This window comes from Dunckerocampus dactyliophorus, chromosome 4 (genome assembly GCF_027744805.1).
Source record: "Dunckerocampus dactyliophorus isolate RoL2022-P2 chromosome 4, RoL_Ddac_1.1, whole genome shotgun sequence".
Classification (NCBI taxonomy): domain Eukaryota; kingdom Metazoa; phylum Chordata; class Actinopteri; order Syngnathiformes; family Syngnathidae; genus Dunckerocampus; species Dunckerocampus dactyliophorus.
In genome coordinates, this window is record NC_072822.1 from 28,328,773 (window position 1) to 28,356,570 (window position 27,798).

At 42.2% G+C, this 27,798-nt stretch overlaps 1 protein-coding gene across 6 annotated transcripts in view; it reads left to right on the forward strand.

Annotated features, from left to right (window-relative positions):
• Positions 1–27,798, forward strand: part of tncb (tenascin Cb) — a 122,872-nt gene that overhangs the window by 80,449 nt on the left and 14,625 nt on the right. For 5 of the 6 annotated variants that reach the window (XM_054773135.1, XM_054773137.1, XM_054773136.1 and 2 more), the window contains 8 exons: positions 1,429–1,692; positions 1,779–1,894; positions 2,692–2,845; positions 4,669–4,938; positions 7,154–7,339; positions 9,905–9,994; positions 12,698–12,961; positions 19,930–20,205. In XM_054773135.1, the coding sequence (XP_054629110.1) occupies positions 1,429–1,692; positions 1,779–1,894; positions 2,692–2,845; positions 4,669–4,938; positions 7,154–7,339; positions 9,905–9,994; positions 12,698–12,961; positions 19,930–20,205 (1,620 nt within the window). The remainder of the gene's footprint in view (positions 1–1,428; positions 1,693–1,778; positions 1,895–2,691; positions 2,846–4,668; positions 4,939–7,153; positions 7,340–9,904; positions 9,995–12,697; positions 12,962–19,929; positions 20,206–27,798) is intronic. The other variant, XM_054773138.1, reaches the window with a different exon arrangement.

Below are 27,798 nucleotides of genomic sequence, written 5' to 3' on the forward strand. Positions count from 1 at the left end.
ATTGTCATTGTAGTCAAGACATACAACAAAATTACCACAGCAGCTCTGTTAGATAAAAGTATAAAATATAATTTGAAAACACCATCCATGCACCCATCTTCTTCCGCTTATCCGAGGTCGCATCGCAAGGGCAGCAGCCTAAGACGAGAAGCCCAGGCCTCTTCGTCCAGCTCCTTCCAGTGGATCCTGAGGTGTTCCCAAGCCAGCTGAGAGACATAGTCTCTCAAATGTGTCCTGGGTCTTTCCCGAGGCCTCCTACCGGTCAGACGTGCCCTGAACACCTCCCCAGGGAGGCGTCCGGCAGGCATCCTGCGGAGGAGCAGTGGCTCAACTCCAAGTTTCTCCCGGAAGACAGTGCTTCTCAACCTATCTCAGCCACCCTACGGAGGAAACTTTTTTCGGCCGCTTGTAGAATCCGCATCACTGCAGACGCCACACCTGGCCTGTCAATCTCGTGTTCTATCGTTCCCTTAGTTCTGAACAAGGCCCCGCAAGGTACTTGAACTCCTCAACTTGGGGCATGCTCTTGTCCCTTGACATAATATCCGAGAATCTAAAAAAAAAAAAATGCACAAATGGAGGAAAACTCCAAAAGTCACAAGTAAATATGCAAGAAATGGCAAGTTTGGCTTTCGGTTGACAACAACTTATATCGACGTAAGTCAGACAGTCCGAGGGGCGTCGTCGTAAACAAGTCTCACTAACGAACATAGAAAGAAGAGCGCAGGCCTCCACCAAGGTTAACTTCTTAAACTCTGCACCAATTTTCTGGAAAATGACATTCAAAAGAAATCAGGAATTTTCTCCTCAGCTACTTGGATGATCTCGGTATCAAAATAGAGAGGCTGTTAGTGTAAATAAATCATTTTATATTGATGTGGTTAGAGTGGGTACATGGAAATAAAGATGGAACAGGAAATTTCACTGTCAAAATCTGAATCTGACCCCCCCTTATAAATATGATGATACAACCTAAAAAGAGATTGTCACCTGTGCCAATTTTGGAACAATACAATCAACCAGTGCAAAGTTGTAAAGCTTTTAGTAGTTGGGATCAACAGTGCAGAAAATATGGACTCTGCATCAACGGTGCGCCTTGTAAAAAAACCTTTAGAAAAACCTGTGCAAAATACTACATTTTTGTACTATTAATGTCAAATTTCAATTGGGATTAGGTAGGAACTTAGGCTATGGCCTCATTGGGTTTTCCAGTCCATACTGCCAACTAACTATTTTAAGAGCACGCGTTTCTGGAGGAATTATCCGGCAACCTAGAAAAGAACCTTCAAAGGAGCTGAAAGTCATGCTTCTACTCAAATTTACTGCAACTTTTTTGGTGTTTTTGAAAAAAAATCCTGGAATTTGAGGACGTTGAGAAGACCTTAATCCATGCTCTGTTTAGCACTGACTTTCTGCCTCTGTCAACAGTTTCACCTCCGAAGGACCTAACGGTACAAGAGGTCACACCTGAGACAGTGGACCTGTCTTGGCAGAACGAGATGCTTGTGACAGAGTACCTCATCACCTACATTCCCACAGCCCCTGGAGGTCTGGAACTGGAGGTGCGGGTACCCGGGGACCAGAAGAAGGCCACAATTCGAGAGTTGGAACCTGGCATCGAGTACCTGATCAGCGTATATGCTATTCTCAACGACAAAAGAAGCATTCCTGTTAGCGCGAGGGTGGCAACACGTATGACAGTTCCACTAAATGTGTTATAATTGAATGGCCACAAGCAAGATGCATTGTCATAAAATGATTGTTTCTAATCACCTCAGACCTTCCTGAGCCGGAGGGACTGAAGTTCAAGGCAGTGAGGGAGACATCTGTGGAGGTGCAGTGGGACCCGCTGGACATCCCTTTTGATGGCTGGAACCTCATCTTTAGAAATACTGTGAGTCTGGCTTGCAAATCCTTACTGATACTGCTATATTCCTAGTGATAATAGATGTATAAATCCTATCAGAGTATATATATTATTGTATATTTTTAGCTACGGTGAAAACCATTCACAGTCCAACTGTGACTCCTAAATTCAATGTGCTATGTTTTAAATGTTAAATAGTTGTAAAAAATGTTGGAAATAAGCATAATGCAATGTTTGGTGTAGGATTGGACTCCGCAGTGCAGAGGGAGATTCAGAACTGTCAAAAATACAGTTTATCATGAACAGCTTACATGGGGCGCAGGCACAGGCAATTATCACAAAAATCAGGTACACAGAGTGGATAGGAATCAAATAAAAGACGAGGAAACACCAGGAAATAATTAGAAATGAAGTGCTGCAAAAGAATTAACCAAAGGCTACAGTTAGGCAAAAAGGTGCAACAGGACAAGGAATCAGTGGGAAAATTAAATTTAAAATTAAAAAAAATGTAAAAAGAGGAACCAACAATACGAGACCATCATAGCTCTTGGAAGATAAACAATCCAGCATCTTCCTACCGCAGCCACTGTGCCTTTGAACACCATTGATTGAAAAGCAGCAGAGGAAACACAAAAATGAGCAATTAGAGGGAAACGATACCAAATAAAAGGCTGCTATTGGACTAAAATAGTCACATGCCAGTACTTAAGAAGACTAAACGCTCCTCAGTTGTTGCACTTCTTTTGCATCATCTATTACACAATACTTTATGGCCAAAGGTCTTTAAAAAACATTTAATGACAAGAGCTTTTTGGTGCTACCAGAAAGAGGAGGATGGTGAGATTCTAAACTCCCTCGGCCGTCCAGACACCACATTTGAACAGTCCGGCCTGGGGCCTGGCCAAGAGTACGAAGTCAAACTGGAAGTAGTGAAGAACAAGACACGCGGACCTCCGGCCTCCAAGAGTGTTGTCACAAGTAAGTGTGCATATTCTTCCCCTGTTTTGGCCTTTCTCTGTAAATCTACTATTGTGTACTTTAATCCAAAAGTGTTTGCTGAAGTTAACACTCTTATGAAAACATGACCAGTCCAGCATTTTATGGTAGGTTTATTTTAGTACAGAAAGACAAAAAAATATGATTTAGTGAAATAAGTATTATAAAGGAGTATTTGCTCCCCTACCAACTAGTAAGCATTCTGACACACACAGACCAGTTTTTATTTTAGTCACACAAACTCTCTTCCATTCATACCTCTCCATCACCATGGGGAAGACCAAAGAGCTGGGACGAGAGGAACATGGCTGCGTAGCGTACAATCTGGGATGAGGACACTGAAGATGGGTCTTCTAGCCTGACAATGACCAAAAATAGATGGCCAGAGCAACGAAGGAGTGGCTCATGAAAAACACATTAAGAATAAATACACAGACTGTACTGTACTGTATGCCAGTGGTTTTCAATTACTTTCTGTCTTGCCCCACGCCAGGGGACAGAAATGTTTTCACACACTCCTCCCGCCACCTCCCTTCCACCACCTTTTAAACATTTTGGAGAACCTATAATATTAATTTATTCATCTGTGCAAACTTCTATTTGAGTTGCTGGCACCAGCATCGTTCAAGCATGAATAAAGACACGAACAGACCTGCCAACCTTGAAGAAATGTTATGAGTGTAGTCTACCCCCCTTAAGAAGCACTGCTGAAGCAAAGCTCTCAATTTACTAGCCCATCTACGTTACTACCCTCAGTACGGTCATTAGCTTTGAGTAGTGACCGAAGGGACTAGATTGCACGTAGAAGCGGCCAAAGGGTGGCTGGGCGCTCCCTTAGAGGTTGGGTGAGAAGCTCTGTCTCACTCGGCGTAGAGCCGCTGCTCCTCTGCATTGAGCCAGATGAGCCTCGGGGAAGACCCAGGACATATTGGAGAGACTATGTCTCTCAATTGGCCTGGGAACACCTCAGGATCCGCCAGGAAGAGTGGGACGAAGCAGCCGGGGAGACGGTTGCCTGGGCTCCTCGCCTTATGCTGCTGCCCCCGTGACCCCGCCTTGGATATGCGGAAGAAGATGGATGGATGAATGTACGCTTGTGCATCAGCACAAGTTAGATTATGAGGTTGAAAGTTCTTTGTGTCACTCAGACACTCGTAGTATGCTGAGGGCTAAATGTCTACCGTGAAAGCCTCTGCTTCTGCTCTGAAGCCAGCCCACCATGCTGAGAATGAACCAGTCAGTCTTTCAGTCAAGCTCCGAGGGATGCCACCGCCCCCCGGCTGAGAGAATGGTCTGGTGATATCCAAAAGATACACTGGCGGCCTCCTCAAGACAAATCTCTGCTCAGCGCAAATGTGTATTATCAGTCCCGCACAGAGGGGTGTCTTCCCTAAAGTCGCTTGCGTGTGACGAATTCATTCAAGCTGGGGTGAAATGGTGTCCTTCATGGGGTTTTGATCTGCAAACTGTCTGAATGACCTCATAAATACATAAAATATTGTCATACAGTATATTACAGCACTTGCATTGCTGAAACGGCATATGATGTACCGAGCATACAAGGTTCTGGTTTATGGAAGGGTTTTTTTCCAAAAAGGCAATAACATCCACACTGGATTGATATTGAGTGTTTAATAATGGGATCCTAGTGGGGCACTAAAGCAAGTTTCTTTGAATACAACACTGCATAAATCTCTGCAATCTGCATTCTTCTCCTCTTGGCTGACATTCTGATTCTGCAGCCTCCTCTCTCGCCCACACCTATTCTGTTGCAACTGTTTTTTATTTACACCTTTCCCCTGTAGGAATTGATGCCCCCAGCCAGGTGAATGTACGTGATGTGACGGACACAACAGCACTGGTGACCTGGTTCCACCCCGTGGCCGATGTGGATGGACTTAGCATATCTTATGGGCCTGCCTCCAACCCTGCTGATCGCAGGGTGGTTGAGCTTTCCTATGCCGACACACAATACCACCTTGGAGGCCTCACCCCAGACACCCAGTATGAGGTGTCTCTGACAGCCCGCAGGGGAGAACGGAGCAGTGTTCCAGTCTACGAGTCATTCCTCACAGGTCAGGAGCTTACAAATGGAATTTTAATGTGGAAATGACTTTATTCAGTATATTCTGAACAAATTCTATGTTGGCATTACATGGCACACGGGTATACAGTAGTCCCTCGTTTATCGCGGTTCATTTGTTCCAGGCCCCATTGCGATAAGTGAATTCCCTTGAAGTAGGATTCAATATTAATAAACAGAAGATTTAAGTAGTTAAGAGAATAGAAAAATCAGTTTATAAAATCTGTTTTAACATTATTAGAGCCCTGTAGACATGAAATAACACCCCTGTCGTTACTTTAACAGTATTATTCTTTCTTTAAATCACATTGCGCAGGCTATGGATCACTGCAAGGGCAAAACAGACGGCCACCACTAGCAAAGCAAGCTAGCGAGCCAACTAATTAGCCTCTACAATTTATTTATTCTAAACTTAAGAAAGTGTTTCAAACGAAGTGGGGACAAAGGACTAAGAAGCCAAAACTTACCACTTCCACACAGAATAAGAGGAAAACCTTTTTTCATTCGATCTCAGCCATGGCATGTCGGCTCAGCTCTGCTGGCTCAGTAGCCAGTCTCCATGTAGCGTGAAAGGTAATGTATTTTTAACATCATGTCGCATGACATTACTGATGCCTCGTGGCCAGAATACTATCTATTTCAACATTTTTTTGACATAGTCAACCACAACATAGCAATCATTTATTAATTATTTTTTGTAAAAAAAAAAAACACAATATAATGAGGGAATGATATTCGAAAAGTGATAAAGCGAGGGACAACTTTAGAGGGAAAAATAAGGATTTGATTTACTAAATCTGCTGATTTAGTAAGTTCACCCACTTACAAACATATGAACAGTGCATTATTTTAATGCTAGCTTAATTTTAACGGACAGAGACAATGCAGGAAGTGTCTTTTGTTGTGAACCGTGCTCCCAACTCTCCTGACATCATGAACCAGCTTCTCCTTTGTCATTCTGGGCTGGTCCCTCACCTTTTTCACAATCATGCTGACCCACCAGGTGAAATCTTGCATGGATCTCCAGAGTGAGGTTGATTGGCTGTTAGCTTGGATTTCTTCCATTTATCATACCAGTCTTGTGCAAGTCTACAATCTTGTTGATGCTATTTTAGTCCATTCCTGTCTTGTGCAGGTCTATAGTCTTGTTGATTGTCTTGTAGTACATTCTGATCTTGTGTAGGTCTACCATCTGGCTGATGGTCTTCTAGTACATTCTGGTCTTGCGCAGGTCTGCAATCTTGTTGATGGTTTTTGTAGTCCATTTATGTCTTGTGTGGGGCTGAAATTTTGTTGATGGTCTCGTAGTCCATTTCGGTCTTGTGCAGGTCTACAATCTTGTTGATGATCTTGTAGTCTCTTCCGGTCTTTTGCAGGTCTACAATTTTTTTGGTGGTCATGTAGTTGATCCCAGTCTTGTGCAGGTCTACAATTTTGTTGGTGGTCATGTAGTTCATCCAGTCTTGTGCAGGTCTACAATTTTGTTGGCGGTCATGTAAACCAGGTCTTGTGCAGGTCTACCATTTTGGTGATGGTTTTGTAGGATATTCAAGTATTGTGTTGGTCTACAATTTTGTTGATGGTCTTGTAGTCCATTGCAGTCTTGTGCAGTTCTACACCCTTGTCCCTGAGGTCAGCTCTTTGGTCTTGCCTAAGGTGGTGGGGAGGTTTGTGTGACAGGTGTCTTTTATCTGCATAATAAGTTGAGATCAGGAGTACTCTCTTAAAGGGGCTGGACTAAAATAAAAACTGGTCTGGACTGCTTGCTGGTTGATATAGGATCAAATACTTATTCCTGTCAATCAAGTACAAATTAATTCATAACCTTGATTTCATGTTATTTTGTTACATTCTGTCTGATCAAATAAAGGTAGCATAAAAATGATGTAGCGTTCATATCTTTGTAAGGGGGGTAAAGTTACAAAATCAGCAGGGGATGAAATACTTCATTTTTTCCTGTTCACTGTTCACCACAAGCAGGTTTAGCAGTTACTGTGTTGCCATTCCAGGTGGGGTGGGTTTAGAGGGGGTGTGGGAAAGACCACCCATACTTTAGGTTTATGAGCGAGGATATCCTGTTAAGGTGTGGTTAATGAAATGTCCTACCAAGTACAGAATAATGAGGATTTTTTTCCTGTGGCAGGAAGTTTTTTGTTATTACCTCTATTACTGGGGTGTCCTAACATCTTCCTGTGTGTATGTCTTAGACTTGGATGCTCCCAGGGACCTGCAGCCGGTGGAGCTGACTGATGAGAGCATCACTCTGGAGTGGAAAAACAGTCACGCTCAGGTGGACAACTACCGTATTAAGTATGGACCTCTGTCTGGAGGGGAGCATCGAGAACTGCTGTTCCCCGCCGGAGCCAAAGATTCCACTATGGCCAAGATCATTGGTACCCAACCTGCCTCTCACTGTCACACACTGCCAATAATGTATGATCTGTGTTATTGCACAGAAGCAATTTAAGCAGTCGGCAGCACTTTACTGCAAATCAGAGTCACGGTGCAGCGGTTATACAATATATACGTTTCACTTTTTCATTTTTGCTGAGAAGCATTCACACATGAAATTATACACCATTTTTCATCTATTTATTTATTTACTTCTTATTCTGACTAATGTTTTGTCCCATAATTCAATTCAAACCAATCCGATGTCAAAATGTTCATTGAGGACATGTTGGCTATCTATCAGGACTTTTCAAAGAATTCCCACATTTACTGTAATTTCCTATTTTCTCTGACATTTTACCCATTGAAAATCAATGGGCAATTTATTTGGTGCCCCTAGTGGTGAAAAATCACTTCACATTTTCTATTACTGTAAGGAGGTAGAGTGGTAGTTTCCCAGCCTGATGGTTGCTGATTCAATCCCGCTGCAATCATTCAACTTATTTAACTTATTGCTACATTTTATTTTTACTTTCCAACATTTCAAATTCCACCATTTTTAGTCTTATAATAACGACAGGACTGGTGACAAATCATTTTCCATTTTCCATTACTGTAACAGTCCACGTATTCTACAGGGTGACATGGCTCAGGTGGTAGACTGGTCGTCTCCCCACCCAATGGTTGCTGGTTTGATCCTCAGTCCTTATGTAATAGTTCAACATATTTATACATTTCAACAGTCATTCTCCATTTTTACATTTCAAATTCTGGTGTTTTTTTGGTCCAAAATGAATGATCAAAATGTTCAGCTCATTCAGGACATGCAGGCTGTCTATCAAGACCTGACAATAAATGGACTGCATTCATTTTAATGTTGGCCCCTATTGGTGGAAATTCATTTTCCAATTAACACTACATTGTAACATTGATGCTGGTGTGTGTAAACCGTTCTGTTTCGCACCTGCCCGCACCGGGGCTGGAACACAAGATCTTTGTAATGGTAGGCGAGGGCGCTGACCACACGACTAAAAGCCCGGACTGTCGGCCACGTGTTCAGCGCAGCTCTTGAGGCAGAGGGAGTGAGGTTTACCAACGTAAACTCGCACAGCCTCACAGGCTGGCATCCGTTACACGTGGACAATTTGTAGAGTGGTCGTCTCCCAACCTGATGGTCGCTGGTTCATTCCTTAGATCCGTAGGTTGAATCACATATCTAGGATATTTCAACCTTCATTCTACATTTCAGTTCAGCGTCAGTATTTCAGCATCCACATGCAATTTCGACTGAAATTGCTTCATCTCGCTGTAAATTAGATATGTTTTCTGCCATAAAATCCCTATTTTCAGAGAAAAAAAAATGTAGAAATTAAAAAAGATATATTCGACCAAAAATTCGCCAAAAAGTTCTGGAACAAAACAAGTTTAGAGACGGTCAAAGTCAGTTTACCGACGTGTAAAGTTTATAATGCTTTTAGTGACTTTTCGCCATTTTAGTGACGAGTGTATTTGTTCCACTAGGTCTGTGGTAGGTACACCTTCCCATCATTTTACTTGAGATGGTTTTTATGGCTTAATTACTGCATGCATATTTTTTGTATTCCTCGTTTGTAGCCGAGACCAAGTGTGAAGTCCCTGCAGGAAAAAGGAAGTTTTATAGCATGAAGGGTTTACTCTTGGACAAGTGTGTGTGGTACTTCTTGTTAAATGGACGGTGTTATGTTCAGCCAGCTCATTTCTACAGCGGCTTGGCTTTTTTTGTGTAGCGTCAAATGTTTGCTCATCTACAAGTTTATGGGAAAACCACCCAAGGGGATTTGGAACTCACTCTTTCAATGGAATCACGCTGCAGCTTATTCCTCTTTGAGATCTTACTCAAGCAGCAGCAGCAGACATGTTTTCATCTATCAATGCTGCTGACATTGTAAAGCAACATTTTGTTTCTAGATTAGACACAATGAGAGAGAGGGAGAAAAAAACTTCCAAAACAGTTTAATAGTGTCTTTGTCTGGCCCAGTTCTTTGTCCTTGGGAGGCCCATCCCATGGAAATGTAGCAGTGTGTCCATTCAGCAGATGTCCTCCTCAAGTAGTGCTTTCACACAGTTATTATCTGTAATTGCCTTCACGCTCGTGATTTTATTGATAATGAGTTTCCTGGGCATTAGGTGTAATTTCATGCTGCAGGAGCCTGCGTGTGATGACCTCTGAGGGAGCTCATAAAGGAATTAGAGGCGATCAGGCCGGGAGAGGACTTAATTGTGGAGACCAAAGGGCTTCGGAAGCCTGCTCTATCATTGGGAGCAGTGTTTCTGCTGCAACACAAGGGCCCTATAGATCTATCAATGCAAATACACCAGCCGTGTATCCACTGCGAGTTTACCATGAAATGCAATTTGGCTGCAAGCTATTGTGTTAGCACAACACATGAAAGTCTTTTTGTCTTTGGAGCCATTAGAAGAAACAGCTGGCCACTTGGCAACAGAGAACGGCCGGCCATTCATGCACTGGCAGATATTGGAATTTGTATTTCTGTGCGTCACTTGTTTTGTTCGTTGTGCGTACTTAGGTCTGAGACCCGGGACGGAGTACGGAATGGGAGTGACGGCGGTGAAAGGCGAACGTGAGAGTATGCCCACGACCACCAACGCTGTGACTGGTAAGAAGACGTCATTTGTCTTTTTCTCCACAATAACATGCATGCTGGTTTCATGGTGACCATGCATAGGGGGGAAAATAAGTATTAGATACCCACTTACATGAACAGTACATCATTTTTATGGTAGCCTTATTATAACCGAGAGAAAAAATGTAAGAATGTAAAAAAATAACATTACACATAACATTAGGCCACACGGTGGCCTAGTGGTTAGCATGTTGGCCACACAGTCAGGAGATCTGGGAAGATCTGGGTTCTGGGTTCAAATCTCCATTGGACGTCTCTGTGTGGATCTCTCCGTGTGTACGTGGCTTTTCTCCGAGTACTCCAGCTTCCTCCCAAAAAAATGCATGTTCGGTTAATTGGAGACTCTGTGAATGGTAGTTTGTCTGTGCGTGCCCTGCAATTGGGTGCCGACCAGTCCAGGGTGTACCCCTATCCCGCCCAACGTCAGCTGGGATAGGCTCCAGCATACCACGACCCTAATGAAGATTAAGCGGCATAGTAAATGAATGAATTTGTATTGGCTTAAGGGAAATAAGTAGATACCGGTTTTAATGTTAGTCCTGTCCTAGAAAGTACTCTGAATCTAAACCCATTATATTGGATAAAAGACACCTGTCAAGCAAACACTCTCTTCCATTCAAATCTCTCCACCACCATGGACAAGACCAAAGAGCTGATCTCAGGGACAAGATTGTAGACCGGCAAGAGACTGAAATGGACTACAAGAGCATGAAGAAGAAGTTTGGTGAGAAAGAGAGCACCATTGGTGCAATCATTGATAAATGGAAGAAATCCAAGATGACAGCCAACCACCCTCGCTCTGGAGATCCATGCAAAATTTCACCTGGTGGGGTAAGGATGATTGTGAGAAAGATGAGGCAGCAGTTCAGAATGACAAGGGAGGAGCTGGTTGTTGATGTCAAGGGAGTTGGGAGCACAGTCAGCAAGAAAGGCATTAGTAAGACACTTTGCTGTCATGGATAGAGATCCTGCAGTGCCCGCAAGGTCCCCCTGCTCCAGAAGACACACCGTCTGAATGTTTGATATGAAAACACCTGAATGACTCACACAAGGCTTGGGAGAATATGTGATGTGGTCACATGACACCAAAATGGCGCTCTTTGCATGCATTAAGTGGACACAGCAGAGAAATATGAGTCCAACAACAGCATTCCTACTGTGCAACATGCAGGTGGAAACATTCTGCTTTGCGGATGTTTCTTTGGGCAAAACCCCCTCCTGAGATGTGCGCACCATGGTGGGCAACTACAAGAAACAGCTGACCTCTGTGCTCGCTAACAAAACTTTCTAGAACAACCACTAAACCACCTTTTGTATTGCCATCAAATACTTGTTTATCTAAGAAACATTCATTTCTAACGTTTACTTCATGTTTTTTTTACACTCTGTCAATCTGTTAAAATAAAGTTATCATAAAATGATGGACTGTTCATACCTTTGTACGGGACCTGAACATACAAAACCAGCAACGGATCAAATACTTATTTTCCTCACTGTAGACTTTTTTTTGTCTCTCTTTTTGCACTGCTACTTGCACACCCTCAGAAAGTCTAGTAAAAGAAGTGTATCGAAACATTGCCTTTGTGAAAATAATATTGCTCAGTTTGGACAGCTTTCATCTGGGTAGACCAGGGGTCGCCAACACGGTGCCCACGGGCACCAGGTAGCCCCCTCAAGACCGCATGAGGTGCATGCAAGCCTGCTTTTCATTCAGGTTTGCAGTTAATAATGTGAGAACGCTATAAGGAAATGCATCCTGAAATACAAAATGGGAGTTGTGGATACCAACAGTTTGGTAATGTTCTGGTAAAACAAGCATATTCAGTTTGCTTGGGTTAAAATTATAAAATGAGTAGCTCTCGGCCATTTTCATTTTGTAAAAATAGCTGTCAAAAGAAAAAAACGTGTAGCTAAATTAGGAAACCGAAATCGCCACTGTGCGTCAACGCTGCGCCTTCGAAGGTTGCAAACAATGATCACAAAACGGTGTTAAAATAGAGTGTCAGGAAGCCATAGTGTTTTGTTTGCATGGACTTAACTTTAGAAAAAACTGTGTGAATTACGAAATGCTTGTATCGTTGTCAAATTCAACATGGGATTAGGTAAGAAGTCAAGCAATGACCCCATTGTGTTTAGAAGTTCTTACGACCAAACTAGCTATTTTGAAGGCACCGGTTTCTGAAAAAAGTAATAAAACTTCAAAATGCAAAAAAAAAAAAAAATATTGGTGTGAGACAAAAAAGATTTTGAGTAAGCAATAAAGCAAACAACCATGAAAGTGAAATAGGCTGTTCAAAAGTTTAAGACAAAAGCTCCAAAAACCGCGAAACCCCCCAAAAATAGAAATAATTTTTTTTTAAAAAAGGACTCAGTAACGAGTAGCTGCACCATTCTTGTTCATCACCTCAAAAATGTGTTTGGGCATGCTTGATGTGAGTGTTTCCAGGAGGCTAGTGGGAACATTGCTCCAAGTGGTGAAGATGGCTTCATGAAGGGCATCAACTGTCTGGAACTGATGGCCATTTTTATAAACTTCCCTTGCAATCCATCCCCAAATGTTCTCTATGGGATTTAAATGAGGGGAACATGCAGGATGGTCCAAAAGAGTGATGTTATTCTCCCTGAAGAAGTCCTTGGTCAAGCCGGCATTGTGAACTGCAACTTTCTCTATTTCAGCCCTGGATGCACCCAAGGACCTAACAGTTGCAGAGGTGACAGAGACGACCATGATTTTGGAGTGGAGGCGTCCTCTGGCCAAGTTTGACTCCTACCGACTTGTCCATGTGTCCGCTGATGGCCAAAGGGCGGAGGAGGTGGTTGCAGGAGGCTCTGAATCTCATACCTTTAGAGGCCTGACACCCGGGATGCTGTACACCATCAGCATCAGTGCCGAGAGAGGTCGGAGGACTAGTGCACCTACCACCATCTCAGCACCAACAGGTTAGTCTGTGAAGGTCTTGCGAATAATCAGCTCTCTTCCAATGATGGTGTCGCTTGGTATCCTTGACATTAGAGTGCAAGATGCAGCGTGTCAATGAGGGTAGTTTGATGCACCTCATGCCTTGATGTTCCAACAGCCTACCAGTGCACACTTTGCACATATTATTGATCGTACATTCAGTTAGCATGCATTAGCTACACATTAGCTACGTAAACTTTGAACTTTTGACTGACACCTCACTCGACCCAATAGACAACTGTTTACCCTGTCTGCTGCGGTACAATAGCCAATCAGCTTCTGTGAGTCAAAAAGCACCAGCCCCTTTTCTTATGTACGTAACTTGGGCCAATTACATTCAATCTTAATCCTGACTGACACATTGATAGCCAATGAAACTGTGAAAACACTGATATGCTGGTTGATGGGTGGACTTTTTGTCATAAAACCAAGGAATTTCCGTGTCCAGGAAAACATCGATTGTGCACACTTGAGTTTTTTACATTTTCTGTCTTTATTTTCCAAACAATGACAAAACTGTCGTGAAAGCCAAGATGTCAGGAAGACATGGAATTTTGTTTGCATGGCGTTAGTGAAAACTCTGACAAAGTGTCGGGTCTCCAAATGGAACAGTTTTGGAACACGTGATCCTAAGTCTAGACACACCTTTGTAAAATACTCCATGTTTGTAGTATCATTGTCAAATTGGATTATTGCCAAATGGGATTAGGCAAGGATTTAAAATATAGACCCATTGTGTTTTCCAGTCCACATATCTACATTTATTTTAATTATTTTAAAGTTATTTTAAGTTAAAAAAAAAAAAAAAAACTCTAGGCGGACATACAAAAAAAACCCACATTATTTTTCTAGGTAGGTTCTGATTGTTGGAGCTAAAAAGTCAGCTTGTTGGCTTTCAAAAGAGCCCAAAGCCAGGTCTCTACTTCAAATGTTTCAATGTTAGTTTTACATTTACTTTGGGTATGTCATTTTAGCCGTTTTAGACAAAAATAGAGCTGTCCGGAATATTAAGGGGTTTAAAATTGAGGCAATGAATTTAATTAATTGTTGCCTCAAGTCACCCGTATGGTACTATTTTTCTCAATTCCCATTTTTTCCCAACCTAAAACAGAGAAGACAAACGATTGTGGCATATTTGGCACTGTGGTTAAATCACCAAACCTATTTTTTCAGTCATAAAAGACCAGTGTCTGTGTGCAAAAATCCAAACGCTAAGGGGAAAAAGTTATTCTTTTGTAAGCTTATAAAAAAATGTGTCCTTTCTTTATTTTATTTTGGACAGCACACTAAACGTAAGGGACAGGGTGGTGGTGGGGGATGCATTGAACAATGTTCATTCATGTGGTAATTGTTGGCGTGAGCCCTTCTCCCCTCTGGTTTTGTGCGATTTGACCACGATGAACTGTGGCTCCATCAGATAAAAGGCCACATGCTGGGACTCCTGTTAAAATATTGTCTCGGAAATCAGCAGCCTTCTAATCCACAGCCTGAGCTGGTCTGTAGCCTTTATCATCTCCAGACACGAAGACAGATTTAACACGTTTTACGAGAGGGATTGGAGAAGAGACAAGGTTTGGTTGGGTGTTTCAGGGATCTGCATACTAGGGGTGTAACGGTACAGTGTAATGATGGTTTGGTATGGTTCTCGGTTTTAAGGTCACACTTGGGTTCATTTTTGGTACAGTAAAGCAGTGGTCCCCAACCTTTTTTGACCCACGGGCCGGCTTGTGTTCCCACAAATCTCCCGCGGACCGGGTGGTGGTTTCGTACATTATAGCGATCTAATTGATCTTATTTATTATGTATTGTGTAAAACTAAGACATGAATAACATCAAATTAAAAGTACAACATGAATGCCGACCCACCATCCACCAGTTCAAGTTCCAGCCAAGTTTTTCCAGAGAGATTATTACATGGCTGTTTGACGTGTGTGGTAAAAGGCAGTGTGCTAGCATGAATTAACTTGAGACAAATGCGCACATTAGTACTCAATAAGTCATCAAAACTTACCTTTATGCATTCCCACATAGTATCAGCATTTGACACCAAATATGAGGTGAAAGAAAAATGCTAAAAATACAGTAGTAGTCTATCTGTGCGGCATGAGATAAAGTTAGCACACGCACAATGGACATGCGTCAAGTGAGACGGATGTAACAGAGAGAATCCGGCTACTTTTCAAAATAAAACATAACTGGGCCCGGTACCAAATGACCCACGGCCCGGTACCGGGCCACGCACCGGGGTTTGGGGATCTCTGCAGTAAAGGAACAAGTAAGATGTAAAACATAAAACTGCTTAGCTTTTGTGTTTACGTTCCTTATTGGTTGAAGTACAGTAATACTAGTTCCAGCTTCACGTATTGGTGATGTATTTCACCGGGAAGGCCACGTGTTCCTAAACAGGAGACTTGAACCACGAAAGAACATACCTGTCAACATTTACCATTGAAAATATGGGATTTTTGTCTGGAAAATAAGGGAAATTCATTCCCCAACACAAGAACAGCTCTCCAGCTGGGGTGGTGTCCTGACTACCTACTGCCAATTTACTGTTGGATCGTCCTCACAATTCGCTGTAACTCAAGTGTGGATAATTTACGGGAAACTATTTAAACAGGAGTGTGAAAGGAAAGAAGGACAAAATAGTTTCCCATGAAAACGTTTTGGGCGTCATCCGAGCAGGCTTCATCAGTTCATGCTCCACGACTAGGTAGGACAGTTCTAGTCTCATCTAGTCAGACTAGAGCTCAGACTGAACTGTTCATCAGTTCATCCTCAAAGACAAGGTGGTGGGACAGCCATAGTCACACTAGATAGGACACCTATAGTCCTATCTGGAACTGATGAACAGTTCAGTTCATGTTAATAAAGACTAGGCAGGACAGCCCTAGGTAGCACTAGGGCTGTCCTACCTTGCTTTTGGGCATGAACTGATAAACAATTCAGTTCATGCTCAAAGACAGCTCTCCTACCTAGTATTTCAGCATGAAACGAACTGTTCATCAGTCCTACCTAGTCTCTGACCATGAACTGATGATGCCTGCTCAGATGACAGGCGAAACGTCCTCCAAGACAACCTCAACAGTCCAGTTGCGATCGATTCAGTGCCCTGAGAATTCAACATGACTTGGAAAAATGATTTTTTTCCCGTGAAAAACGGGAGGGTTGACAGGTATGACAGGTATGTGGAAGAGGTCTTTCAAACTTTTCAGGTTTCTCTTTAGCACTATCACTAGCCATGACACCCAAAGGCTGGGGTGGACTATATTTGTTTACCAAGTAGACATGTGATACAGGCACACTTCCTGTCCGGCACTTTTAATGTGCACCGTGTGGGAAATCCGGTACCAATAAATACATAAAATATATTAGGAATAAGTGTGCCGTTACACCGCTAGTAGCGTAGCAGGGTGTTGTATAGGATTTTTCTGGAATAATCCTTCAGCAATGATCATCTGATTGTGACAGAGGCGCTCATCCCGTGTCACTCATACAGTCTTTCATGACATCTGCTGTCCATACGTGGAAGCTTGACAATTTTGAGAGGATAATGGGGGCTTATCTGCCCCATCCCTCTCGTTATAATCTATTCTATGAACGCTTGCATACACAATGGACTTCAATTATAGGCCGCAGCACATTGCTCTGCTTGGCTTGCGCTTGGTTTGAAGTGGGTAGCGTACTTTCTACAACCCTGGCAGGGCGACGGTGCACCTTCAAATGGTAATGGCTCATTCACGGCCATTAACGCTCGCGAGCTGCATCAGGATGTCTGCATGCCGCTTTCAATCTCACTCATATGGTAATATTGAGGTGATGGCTATAGGAAGCCATGAAATGTCCGTGCTGGCCTTTTGTAGTGAAAATGGGGGAATATATATGTTTTGAAGGCCATTTTTTCCCTCTTGAAAGCAAAATGAAATGACTGAAATACAAATGAGGAGTCACCTGGGTCCATACCCTCTTCTGCCATTGTAATCCAAGGTTTCACAAATCCCACTCGTGGTTGCTTATATGCTCAACGAGTGCATTATATGTGCAAGAATCTCTTAATGTGCTTGTTTGACCAATATAAGATGGAGTTCAACAAAAGGATGTCATTACACTACTAAGCCAGTCCAAACTGTCCGCTATCAACAGCAGGGAAAATAAGTATTTGATCCCCTATTGACTTTGGAAGCTCGCCCTCTTCGCACAGATATGAACAGTCCATCATTTTTATGGTAGCTTCATTTTAACTGAAAGAGACAGAGTGTAGTTTTTTTGATGAAATGAGATAAGTAGAAGCACCCCCGCATAGACTCCAGCATGCCTCAGTTACCTTAGGGAGGACACGTGACATAGAAAATAAATGAATGAATGAATGAATGAATGAATGAAAGTACCCCCACATACCGTTTTTTATTTTCGCCTTGTCCCTTAAGAAAAGCAGTCATCAGTCATCCCTTATTGCTCCCTCACTCTATCACGGCTTTTCAAAAATTCATGAATCAAAGTTTTGTGGTTGAATCCGGCCTATTATTAGTTTTAAAAAATGCATATTTAAGCAAATTGTACTTATTCTTGGCCTAAATTAAGCATTTTCAAGCATTAAATGGCTAAATGAACTAACTAAATGAACTAAAATACAAATACAAGGCAGAAGAAGCATCCTAAGTGTGAACATAGTACTGTATTCTACATTGGCCACTAGGTGTCAGTAATTGTTCGGTGAGACAGGCACTAGACTCGTCGCTAAGGTTCCCTGGTGAACACATTTACTATGACACTGCTCGAGCAGTGGCTCTATTTATGTCTTAAATGGCTTATTTCCTCTTATTTTGTCTACTATATTGGGTAATATGAGTATAAAGCCATTTAAAGTACGCAAAAACAAGGAACTGCTAATGTGTGAGTCTGTGTTATCTTATTTATGTCTAATATGTCCTACTTTGCACCCTATCTACTATATTGGGTAATACAAATGTAAAGGTGACTATAGGGTTCCTATTTCATGTTTTGAGGGTTCTAATAATGTTTAAAAACTTAGTAAACAGATTTTCTATGCCAAAACTACTAAAATGTTCCATTTATTAAAATGTAATCCTACTTCATGGAAATTCACTTATCGGTCAGGTCTGGAACTAATTAACCACGATAATCGAGGGACGACTGTGCTCCTAATCTCAATTCATTATGTGGATAAAAGACACACAAACACTCACTTCCATTCAAACCTCTCCACCACCATGGACAAGACCATGTCAGGGCCCTGTCACACCTTGACGATTTAGCCAGCTTACGCCAACGTATGAAAAATTTGGCCAATACGCTGGCGTATGTCCAATAAGTTATGGGTAAGTTTTGTGTAAGTTAACAGTACGCCGGCATACGTCGTAGTACGTCTAAGTCGTCCAAAAAGTTCTGTCTCAAGGTATGTTGACGTATTACGACTTGTACGTAACTTACAAATAACGTGTGTGAACGGGCGTCAACGATCGCATAACTTATTGCCCGCGGATGCGGGACGTATGAATCATACGTTGACATACGTCAAAACGTTTTATGCTGGCAGGCACAACATTTTTGGACGATTTAGACGTACTATGACGTACGCCAGCGTATTGGCCAAATTTTTCATACGCTGGCGTAAGCTGGCTAAACCGTCAAGGTGTGACAGGCGTTGGGCGTTGGGCATAAGTTGTGAACGCCGGCAACACGCTACGCATTCGTTGATATAAGTTATCTATAACTTTGAGAAACGTTCTATACAAGTTACTAATACGTCATGTTTACGTCAAACTCCTTATGAATACGCTATGTATACGCCCAAAATTGCAAAAAAAAAATGTCGGCAGTTTAACGTATGCCATCAAAATGATCACATCAGGCATGCGCTGCCTAAATCGTCAAGGTGTGACAGGGCCCTCAGTGGGACCTCAGGGACATGATTGTAGACTTGCACAAGACCACAAGCTTGGTGAGAAAGAGAGCACTATTGGTGCAATCATTTGTAAATGGAAGAAAGCAGTCCACAGTGACAATGGTGGAGGTGGATCATGATGTCAAGGCAGTTGGGAGTCCATGGAACAAATTCTTCTTTGGGGATGTTCCTCTGACCAAAATGCCTCCTGAGATGTGTGCAACCCTGGTGAACTACAACAAACATCTGACCTCTGTGCTTGCCAACAAGGCTTTCTCCATTAACTACTAAACCGACTTTTGTATTACCATCAAATACTTATTTATAGGGGTGTCACAAGATCTCAAAGCAAAATTAAAATGCGAAAAGAGTTCTTCAGAAAAAAATCTCGTGGGCACTGGGATGATAAAAAATAAAAGAATTAATCACACAATAAATACTGTAAAAATGAACTCGATCATTTTGGCGACCTTAATATATTGCCGTGTGCATGTTTTCCTCGTCTCTCGCGTCCAAACGGGCAGGAAGTGCATTGGTTTTAGCACCTTGTTTCGTTTGTACAATAAAATGAGTGAGCCCTTATGTCAGTCAGGTGGGCGGAGGCTGGGGTGCTGGTATACACACAGAGAGTGTAAAGTAGTAGAAATCAAATTAGCAGATTGCAATATAGTTTCATATATTTTTTTATTGTACTTTTCTTAAAAGTAATGCTAAAATCTCGTCTCATCTTCTTGCAGCCCCGATCTCGTGTGTCGTCTCATCTCGTGAACCGAGTGTCTTGTGATACTCCGACTTATTTACTTCAGTCTAATACAATTTATAACCTTTATTTCATGTTATTCTTGACATTCTGTCTCTTTGTGTTCAAATGAAGCTACCATAAAATGATGTACTGTTCATATTTTAATTGTAAGGAGATAAACGAATGCAATCATCAGAGGATCAAATACTTGTTTTCTGTAAAAAGGTTCTGTTAAAAGGCTTAAAGGTGTGCATTACTCATGTATCCTGTAACTCCATGTTGGTATGTTTATCATCACCCAGAGGAGGAGAAACCTGTGGTGACGAATGTCACCATCAGCGATGTGTCATGGGACAGCTTCCTCCTGTCCTGGTCTGCAGAGGAGGGGGGATTTGAGGCATTTCTGATCGAGGTTACTGACGCAGAAACAGGCGCTGAGTGGCAAAATCATACGGTGCCCGCCGATGCTCGCAGCATTATCATCTCTGGCCTCACTCCCACCACCTGGTACAGGGCCGGTCTGTATGGAGTGTACAGGGGCCTCGTCTTAGACCCTGTCTTTGCAGACACCATCACAGGTATCAACGTCGTCAACGCTGGGGTCTTACTCTTTCCTTTTCTTACCTCTTTTCCTGCTGCTTCACACTCTGAAAGTCATTACCTGTGTGGACTTTTCAAATGAGAAGCTATCATATAGTGTGCGTGGAGTTCTGCTGAGTTCAGCACAGTTAAAAAAAAAAAAAAACACTTAGTCATGATATTTTCCAACTGCAAGTCTCCTTTTCATTTAATTACCCAAAATGAAAATGTCAGTCTTAAGTGCCTTTATTCCTTTGGGCAGAAGTGTAACCCCTTAAACCCAGGGCTTAAGAGGGGTATTTTGCAAGGAAAAGCCAAAATAAATGATATTGTAGTGTGCAGGTACAAAGTGTACATGGATGATGTTTATATGAAAGTAAAGCCTGTGATGGTGAAAATGTACCTACTGTATCTTTACTAGTGGATAAGAAAATGGTGAGAAATGAATGCTTGTTCAGTGAGTTTTAGCAGTAGAAGAATGATACTGGTACCGCTGGAAGGGCTGAAGACTGAATTATGCTTCAGCGTCGTCACGATGCCGGCCCTTTTGATGGCGTCCTGATCTCGTTATAGCTCTTGGCTTGCAATTCTCCACCAAAACGCTTAAAGTGAGCAACCACAATTCTCGTTGACTAGTTATTTAGCTTCCTGTGTAATAGTTAGTGCTGCAACTAACAATAATTTTCTTCGTTGATTAAGTAAATGGTTAGGCCCTGACAGGGGTCTGCAACCCGTGGCTTGGGAGCCGCATACATCTCTTTTATCCTTATGCCGTGGCTCCAGCTGATTTTTACTTCTACATAGTCACTACACCGTTTTGAGTCTTTCAGTGTTCTGTGTCGGAGTTGAGCATGTGCCGTGCAATTCTCCGCTGAAGTGACTCAGCTCACCATGATGACCATGATGCTGGTCAGCTATTTTGTTTCCTTTGTCGCTAATATACAATGGCAACTAAAGCCACATGGAGAGTGGTACAGGAACAGGAACTAATCAATGTGTTACAACACTTTTATTGCAAATGTTGATCAAAAATCGGTGAAGAAGGCTCCAAATGGGTTTTAATTTGGTGGAAATGGGCCCAAACAGCGACCCCAGCCCTGTACGGACCAAATCAATATGAACCGAACGCAAACAGTTCGTGGTTTTGTCTGCAACATATTAGAAAAGAGGCAAAAATTGCTTTCCAAAGTCAAAGCTGATGTGTGTGAATATCTTGTTTTTCCTAAAACACAAAGATAATGGGTCTGCTTTCATGGATGACTCTGGAAATTAAAAATAAAAAAATCACAGAGGAAAAAAATGATTAATCAAATACTAAAATAGTTGTTGATTAATTGGGTAATCGATTAATTTTGGGTTGACGTCGAAAATTTATGCCAAATTTTGCCTCGGTTGGCGTACATATTCCAGGTAGCGTACAATATGACACTTGTCTTTTTGTGTTATTAATACACTGCATTAGTCCAACTGTGTTCACAAAGAGTCCTTGTTAGCATCCTTAGCTTGCTATGTCGCCCCGTCTATGATGTCATCAGCGGTTGTCTCTCAAAAAAGACCCTCAAATAGTTTTACATGCAGAAAGCAATTCAAAATACATAAAAATGACAAATGAAAGGGATACATGAACATCTAAGGTTACTTTTACCTTCATTGAAGACATGACTATTCCCGAAGATACGATGTGGCAGCGAGATCAACACCACCTTCCTGTTTTGCTGAGTTATTTCCTGAATTCAATAGTGTTTCTCACCTTCTTTATAAAAAGGCTGTCACGCACAACTTTCTTTGGCTCCATTTTGTTTGTGAGGTGAGAAACACTGTTGAATTTGTTATTTCTAGAATTCAATAGTGGCTAAACAGGAAGGTGGTGTTGAAGAGGAAGGTGCTGATCCCTCTGCCACATTGTGTCTTTGGGAAAAGTCAGGTCAAGAATCACACCTTAATGGAGGTAAAAGTAACCTTAAATGTTCATTTATCCCTTTCATTCATCATTTATATGCATTTTGTATTGTTTTATGCATATAAATGTATCATTGTTAAACTATAAAAACATGTTTTTGGCTTTCTTAAAGGATGAATTGGATTTACATTATTTCTTACAGGAAAAATTGATTAGGTTAACGTCCGTTTCAGTTAGAGTCGGACTACTTAATAAGACTAACTAAGGTTCCACTGTATTTGCGAAGTTATTTGCTGAGACGCTCTTCAATTTGCAATGGCGGACGTTTTGGCAATTTGTGGGAGGGAAAACAGGAAGTGATGTAGGAAGACAGGCCGACCACTCGCGGCTCTGCAGTCTGTGCTGTTTGTTGACACCAAGTTGGAATTTTTTGGACGTGTACATCAAGCTCCGCCAAAGGCTTTGGAAGGGGAGGAGCCAGCCAGCGCCATGACACTGAAGCATAACTCAGGCTGGAGTGTTTCAAACGCGTCTAAGTTCACAACATTAGTGTTTTGTTTTATGAAATTATTCATGACCTATGCTGCTCTCTGACTGCTTGCTTGAAGTTGTCCACATTTTCCCGTTTAAGTGTTTGTGCTGTGAATTGTCTTCTGTTTTCCTCAAACTGGTGATGTTGAGCTTTTAGCTGACATCCTGACGTAACAATTGGCATATGTTACCTGAATGCTTGTTAGGGTGAAACCTCCCATAGAAATGAAGGCAACAAGTTAGTGAGTACAAATATTTCTTAATTGTTGGAAAAACACATTAAAAGTAAAACACTAGTCATCACCCGTTGTGGCGGATTGTTTACAGGCCAACATGCCGCTCAGATTGTGTACCCAATTGAAACAAACAAATAACAGCAAAACACCATTCGCCCACTCATGCTTCATTTGTGACCGCAGGGAAGTCTTTTAGTCTTTTTTCCTGTTTTGTGATATTTGTGTGTGACATTACTGCATCACAGGATGAAGTCAGGGTACAATTACTCGCCCGGAGCTCCCTCCGAGTGCCGTTGCATGGCACTTTTCATAGTCAAGGATTTCAAATTCCCAACTCGCCTGCTGGTACAAGTCCACCCAGAAATGACACCTGGTCTGTTAAACGCGCAGGCAGAAACCCATTAAAGAAGCGTCAGTTGTTGTTGAACTCGGGTGCAACAGGTGCGCCGGTGTCCAACCCACCTGGACAATCACAGTTATTATCAGTGATTACGACGTTCTGAATTACAACCATTGTTGCTACCAGTAAGTGGGCGGCAAACAATGACCGAAAGATAAAATGTACCCTCAAAAACACATATTCCTTGGGTAAAGCAAAATAACATGGACTAAACGGTTCCGATCGAAACAATTTCAGGGTCAGTTGACAACTTTGTGAGCGTGTGTGATCGTCAGTCAGTGTTTTTAAGACGAGGATCAGTCAAGTGAGAGAAAAATGGGAGAACTGAGAGAAATTTAACACACACAAAAAAAACCCTCAGGCGCTTTTGTTAATTTGTATGAGACTTCTCGTCTGTATGCATCCCAAGCCCCCCCAAGGCTGGACCGCTCTTCATTCTCAGGCTGCCATTACCCCTGGGCTCTGGTGTTGGGTGCCAGGGACTTGGAAATATGGCATACACTCAACACCGTCTATTGTCTGCATGCTAATGCCTCATCAGACAGCTTTTTTCCCACCTTTTTGTTAACGAGCATGACTCGCGCTGTAAAACATTCCGACGAGCCAATGCACCCAGTGACTAACTTCATTACGTCGCGCGCGGTGGTCATCAACAGACATTACAAGGAAGATGAAGTCCTCCGACTGAAACCGGAGCAAGGAAATTTTGATTAGCCAAATAGTTTGACGTAAGGAATGAGCACAAACAGATGTGGGTTCTGAATACGCTGGTAGGGATTCGTGTAACCACAAACTGCCCCTGTAAAGTTGTCAGGCCCTCGTCTCAGCAGGTTCGCTGGCGCCGCTGCATAACCTCCTCCGACTAACAAGCTCGCTTTTGTGAGCGGGGATTGTGTCCCCTCGGGTCGTGGGGGTGTGGACGGATACAGAGTGGAAATAGCGGTGGTGCTGAGACGGTGAAATCGGTAGCAAGCGAGCGCTTGTAAGCTGATGGATGTGACCCTCCCTCTCTTGCACTGACCACTTTCAAGCTGGCTAATGAAGACTGACAGCTCCCCGGGATTTGTCTGCGCTGCTTCTCATTTACACTGCTTCTTCTCACAACAAATGCCTCATGCATTTTTTTTTTCCTCATAGGAGGAAAAAAGGGGTTTGAGGCGAGTTCAAGAACCCCTGAGACCCTCACATTTGGTGGTGTTTTAATGAGCAGCGACACAAGGCTTTCTTCCAGGCTTTTCTGAGCCGCTTCTCTCCAGATTACTTTAAAGCTCTGTTCGGTCCATGTGTCCTTGTGTGCTTCCGGAAGTTTCTCGAGCTAATTAGCTGTGTTTTCACCAGCAGCTGTAGACTTTTCCGATCGACTGCTGGTAATGACTGCCCATCCACTGCTCATTTCTGGGCTTTTTTTCATATTTAGTCTCCCTCCGTCAAAATAAAGCTACCACAAAAATGATGGTTTGTTCATATCTTTGTAAGAGGGCAAACATAAAAAAAATCACCAGGGATCAAATCATTATTTCCACACTGCAAATAAAAAAAAAAAAGCCTTTAACTGATGTTAAAGTCTCTTGACACATGAAGGTGCTTTATTAGCAAAACATTGTGTGCATTGGCGGTCCTTGTGTTACGATGTTTCGTCATTATGTACGCACCCTGATGAATTATGAATACAGTAAATGCTCCTTTACTATGGTCAATCTGCTCCAGACCCGACCGTGATAAGTGAATTTCCGCAAAGTAGGATTACTTGTTTGGAGTTTGAGCACAGAAAACTTTTTACAGCCTTCTAAATATGGTTTTTAACATTATTAGAGCCATCTAGACATGAAATAATACCCCGAAAGTTACACTCCTATTAGCCATTATAGTAGACATAATAGCAGAAAATAAACAGGGATGCACCATTTTTTTTCAAGCCGATAGCAATTCCTGCTTTTTTAAGTTTTTGTAGCTACTATTTCTTTTAATTAAATTTAACTACAGTTTGCGCACACCTGGGAGTAAGACGATTCAAACAAAACATAAATAAAAATATAGCGGCGGCTCAGAAGTACAAACCGCGTCTCCAAGGGGTTTACTAGCCAACAAAAGCCAGGATCTTCAACGATGGTAATCGCTTTGGGGTTGACGTACGTTGCTGCCGTACATAGACGATTAGCGTAGATTACACGTGCCTAACATATGAGTGCAGAAAAATAGGCCGACAGGATGTAGACGCGTTCTGCACACTCATAGGACCGATTGCATTTCCAGTACGGATTGTGTAATGACAGGAACAACCCAGGCGTCATGGCAATTCTGGTGGAGGATAAACTTGGATGTGCTGAAGCTTGATGGGGTTTTTTTCCCCTCATCACAGAGCATTTGGTGCAACTTCCTCTGGAACAGTGAATGCTGGTTTGCAAGTGAGCTCAGGAGAGGTTATGACAGGCTGTTTGCGCACAGTTATTGGGATGACATCATAATTGCTCATTTATCGTGCACCTCTAAAAATAAGCCATTTAAGACATGAACAAGACTCATGCTCAGTGCTAGGGCAGTTGAGTTGGGGGCAGACAGCAAGTGACGGCGGGGGTTCAGAGTTGAGTTTTAGTTTGTCGTGGGTTACGGCCGCAACAGTAGCCCGTGTTAGGGATTATTGTGCCTGTGGTAGATTACTCAAACCTGCAATAAAAGCCTGTTGTTGCGGCGATCGAGTCTGGTGCTTGTGTGTCTCAAAAAACATTACAGTAACATTACTGACACCTAGTGACCAGTGTAGAATACTACATATCATCACAACGTCTTTGAATGCGTCTTCTGAATGCCTTATAATTGTATTTTACTCAATTTTGCAATTGTTATGCTTGTCAATGCTTCATTTAAGTAAAAAATAAGCAAAATTTGCTTAAATATTAGTGGTAGATTGATATTTGGAATTTTGACATATGTCGGTATCGGCCTTTATTTAAATCCGGCGAGCAGATATCCAGAAATCAATTTAAAAGTGGGTTACTTCCGCTCAGACGCGCCTCCCTCTCACTCTCTCCTGCCGGCTGCGACTTCTGTCTCCAGCATTGCTCCACCCACGGCGCCATCTGATTGGTTAATCAAGCCACAGCTCGCATTAGTGGCAGAGCCAATCTGAAGCGGACGCTGTCCTCACACACACACATGGCTGAGAGGGACGCTTTCTCGTGTGAAGAAGGTCCTAAGAGCAAACACACATGTCAAGATAAACGCAGAAAACTCTCTCAAAATCGTAATAAACATCCCAGTGCTCCACATCTCACAGCTACTACGAACGTTACAGTGAGCAGAAGAATAACGTAAGAGCCGAGTAGTTCTGCTAGCTCGTAGTACCTCCCGACATATCTGTGAATTACTTGCAAGAAGGCTGCTGATAATGTCGACAGTCAAACGGTCCGTGATTGTAAAAGCATGGGTTAGCATAAAGGCTCAGCAGACTTTGTATTAGCAATGGGGAGAATGTATGCAATGTGGACAATAGTGTGTGTTTGTGTGAAAGCCACATGAAAAACTCTCCAGCTCACGACCACTACTATAACGTAACGTTAAGAGCGGAGTAAACACAAGCGGCAGCAATTCAGTCTTGTTTTGTTGCAGGGAATTAAAAATTCAGGGAGTTATTATATACGTTTTTATTTAACTTTACAGTACAAGAGTTGCTGCTGAGCTTGTTAACTCCCTGTACCTTTTGCTGTGTTTGAACTTAAAAAAAAGATAAGTTATATAGAAATGTTACTTTATTTACTGTGGAAACCTGCTTCAGGCAGTTAAAATTAAGTGTTTGTATTATTCAACATTCTTACGCCAATTTTTACACTTTTACTGCAAATAAATATCGGCCCCAACTATCGTTTTTCGGCCTCCTTAACTACTAATAATTGGTATCGGCCCTGAAAAACCTATATCGGTATTTTTTTTAACTAATAATGGGTCATATTCAATATTCACAAAAAAGCATGATTTCTTATTTAATATATTTTTGAAAAACTGTGATAGGAGTGAAGCTGCAAAATTCAAAGCACAAAGTGGCGCGGGATACGGTACAAAAAGAAAAAGACATGTGCACAGCAGAGGATGGACAATGACGTTACAAACTCACTCCCATAAATTTATAAAAAATGCAAATCCGTAAACACTAGACTTGCGCGAGAACTAGTTACAGCAGGCACGGCGGATGAATACACGTGGCGTGCAGTGCAAGGATGCAGTGTGTTACTCGTCTTGCATGCTGGAGATGAATACAGTCTACGCACCTCATTTGCACTTTCACGGAGTAAGGATAACGTCGCTTATTAGTTTACTTTGTACACTTCATGATGTCCACAAGCGGAAGGCAGGCTCTTCTGGGGTAGGCATGTCAAAGAAAGTGAAAGTGAAGTGGAATGAGAAATCGTAAAACACTCAATGGAGAACACAACATTGGTTGCAGACCCGGTCCGAGGTGTTCAAACGCCACGATCATCATGAAGGATAAAGATGGTATCTTTCAACATGTGAAAGGATCTTCTCCTAGGAA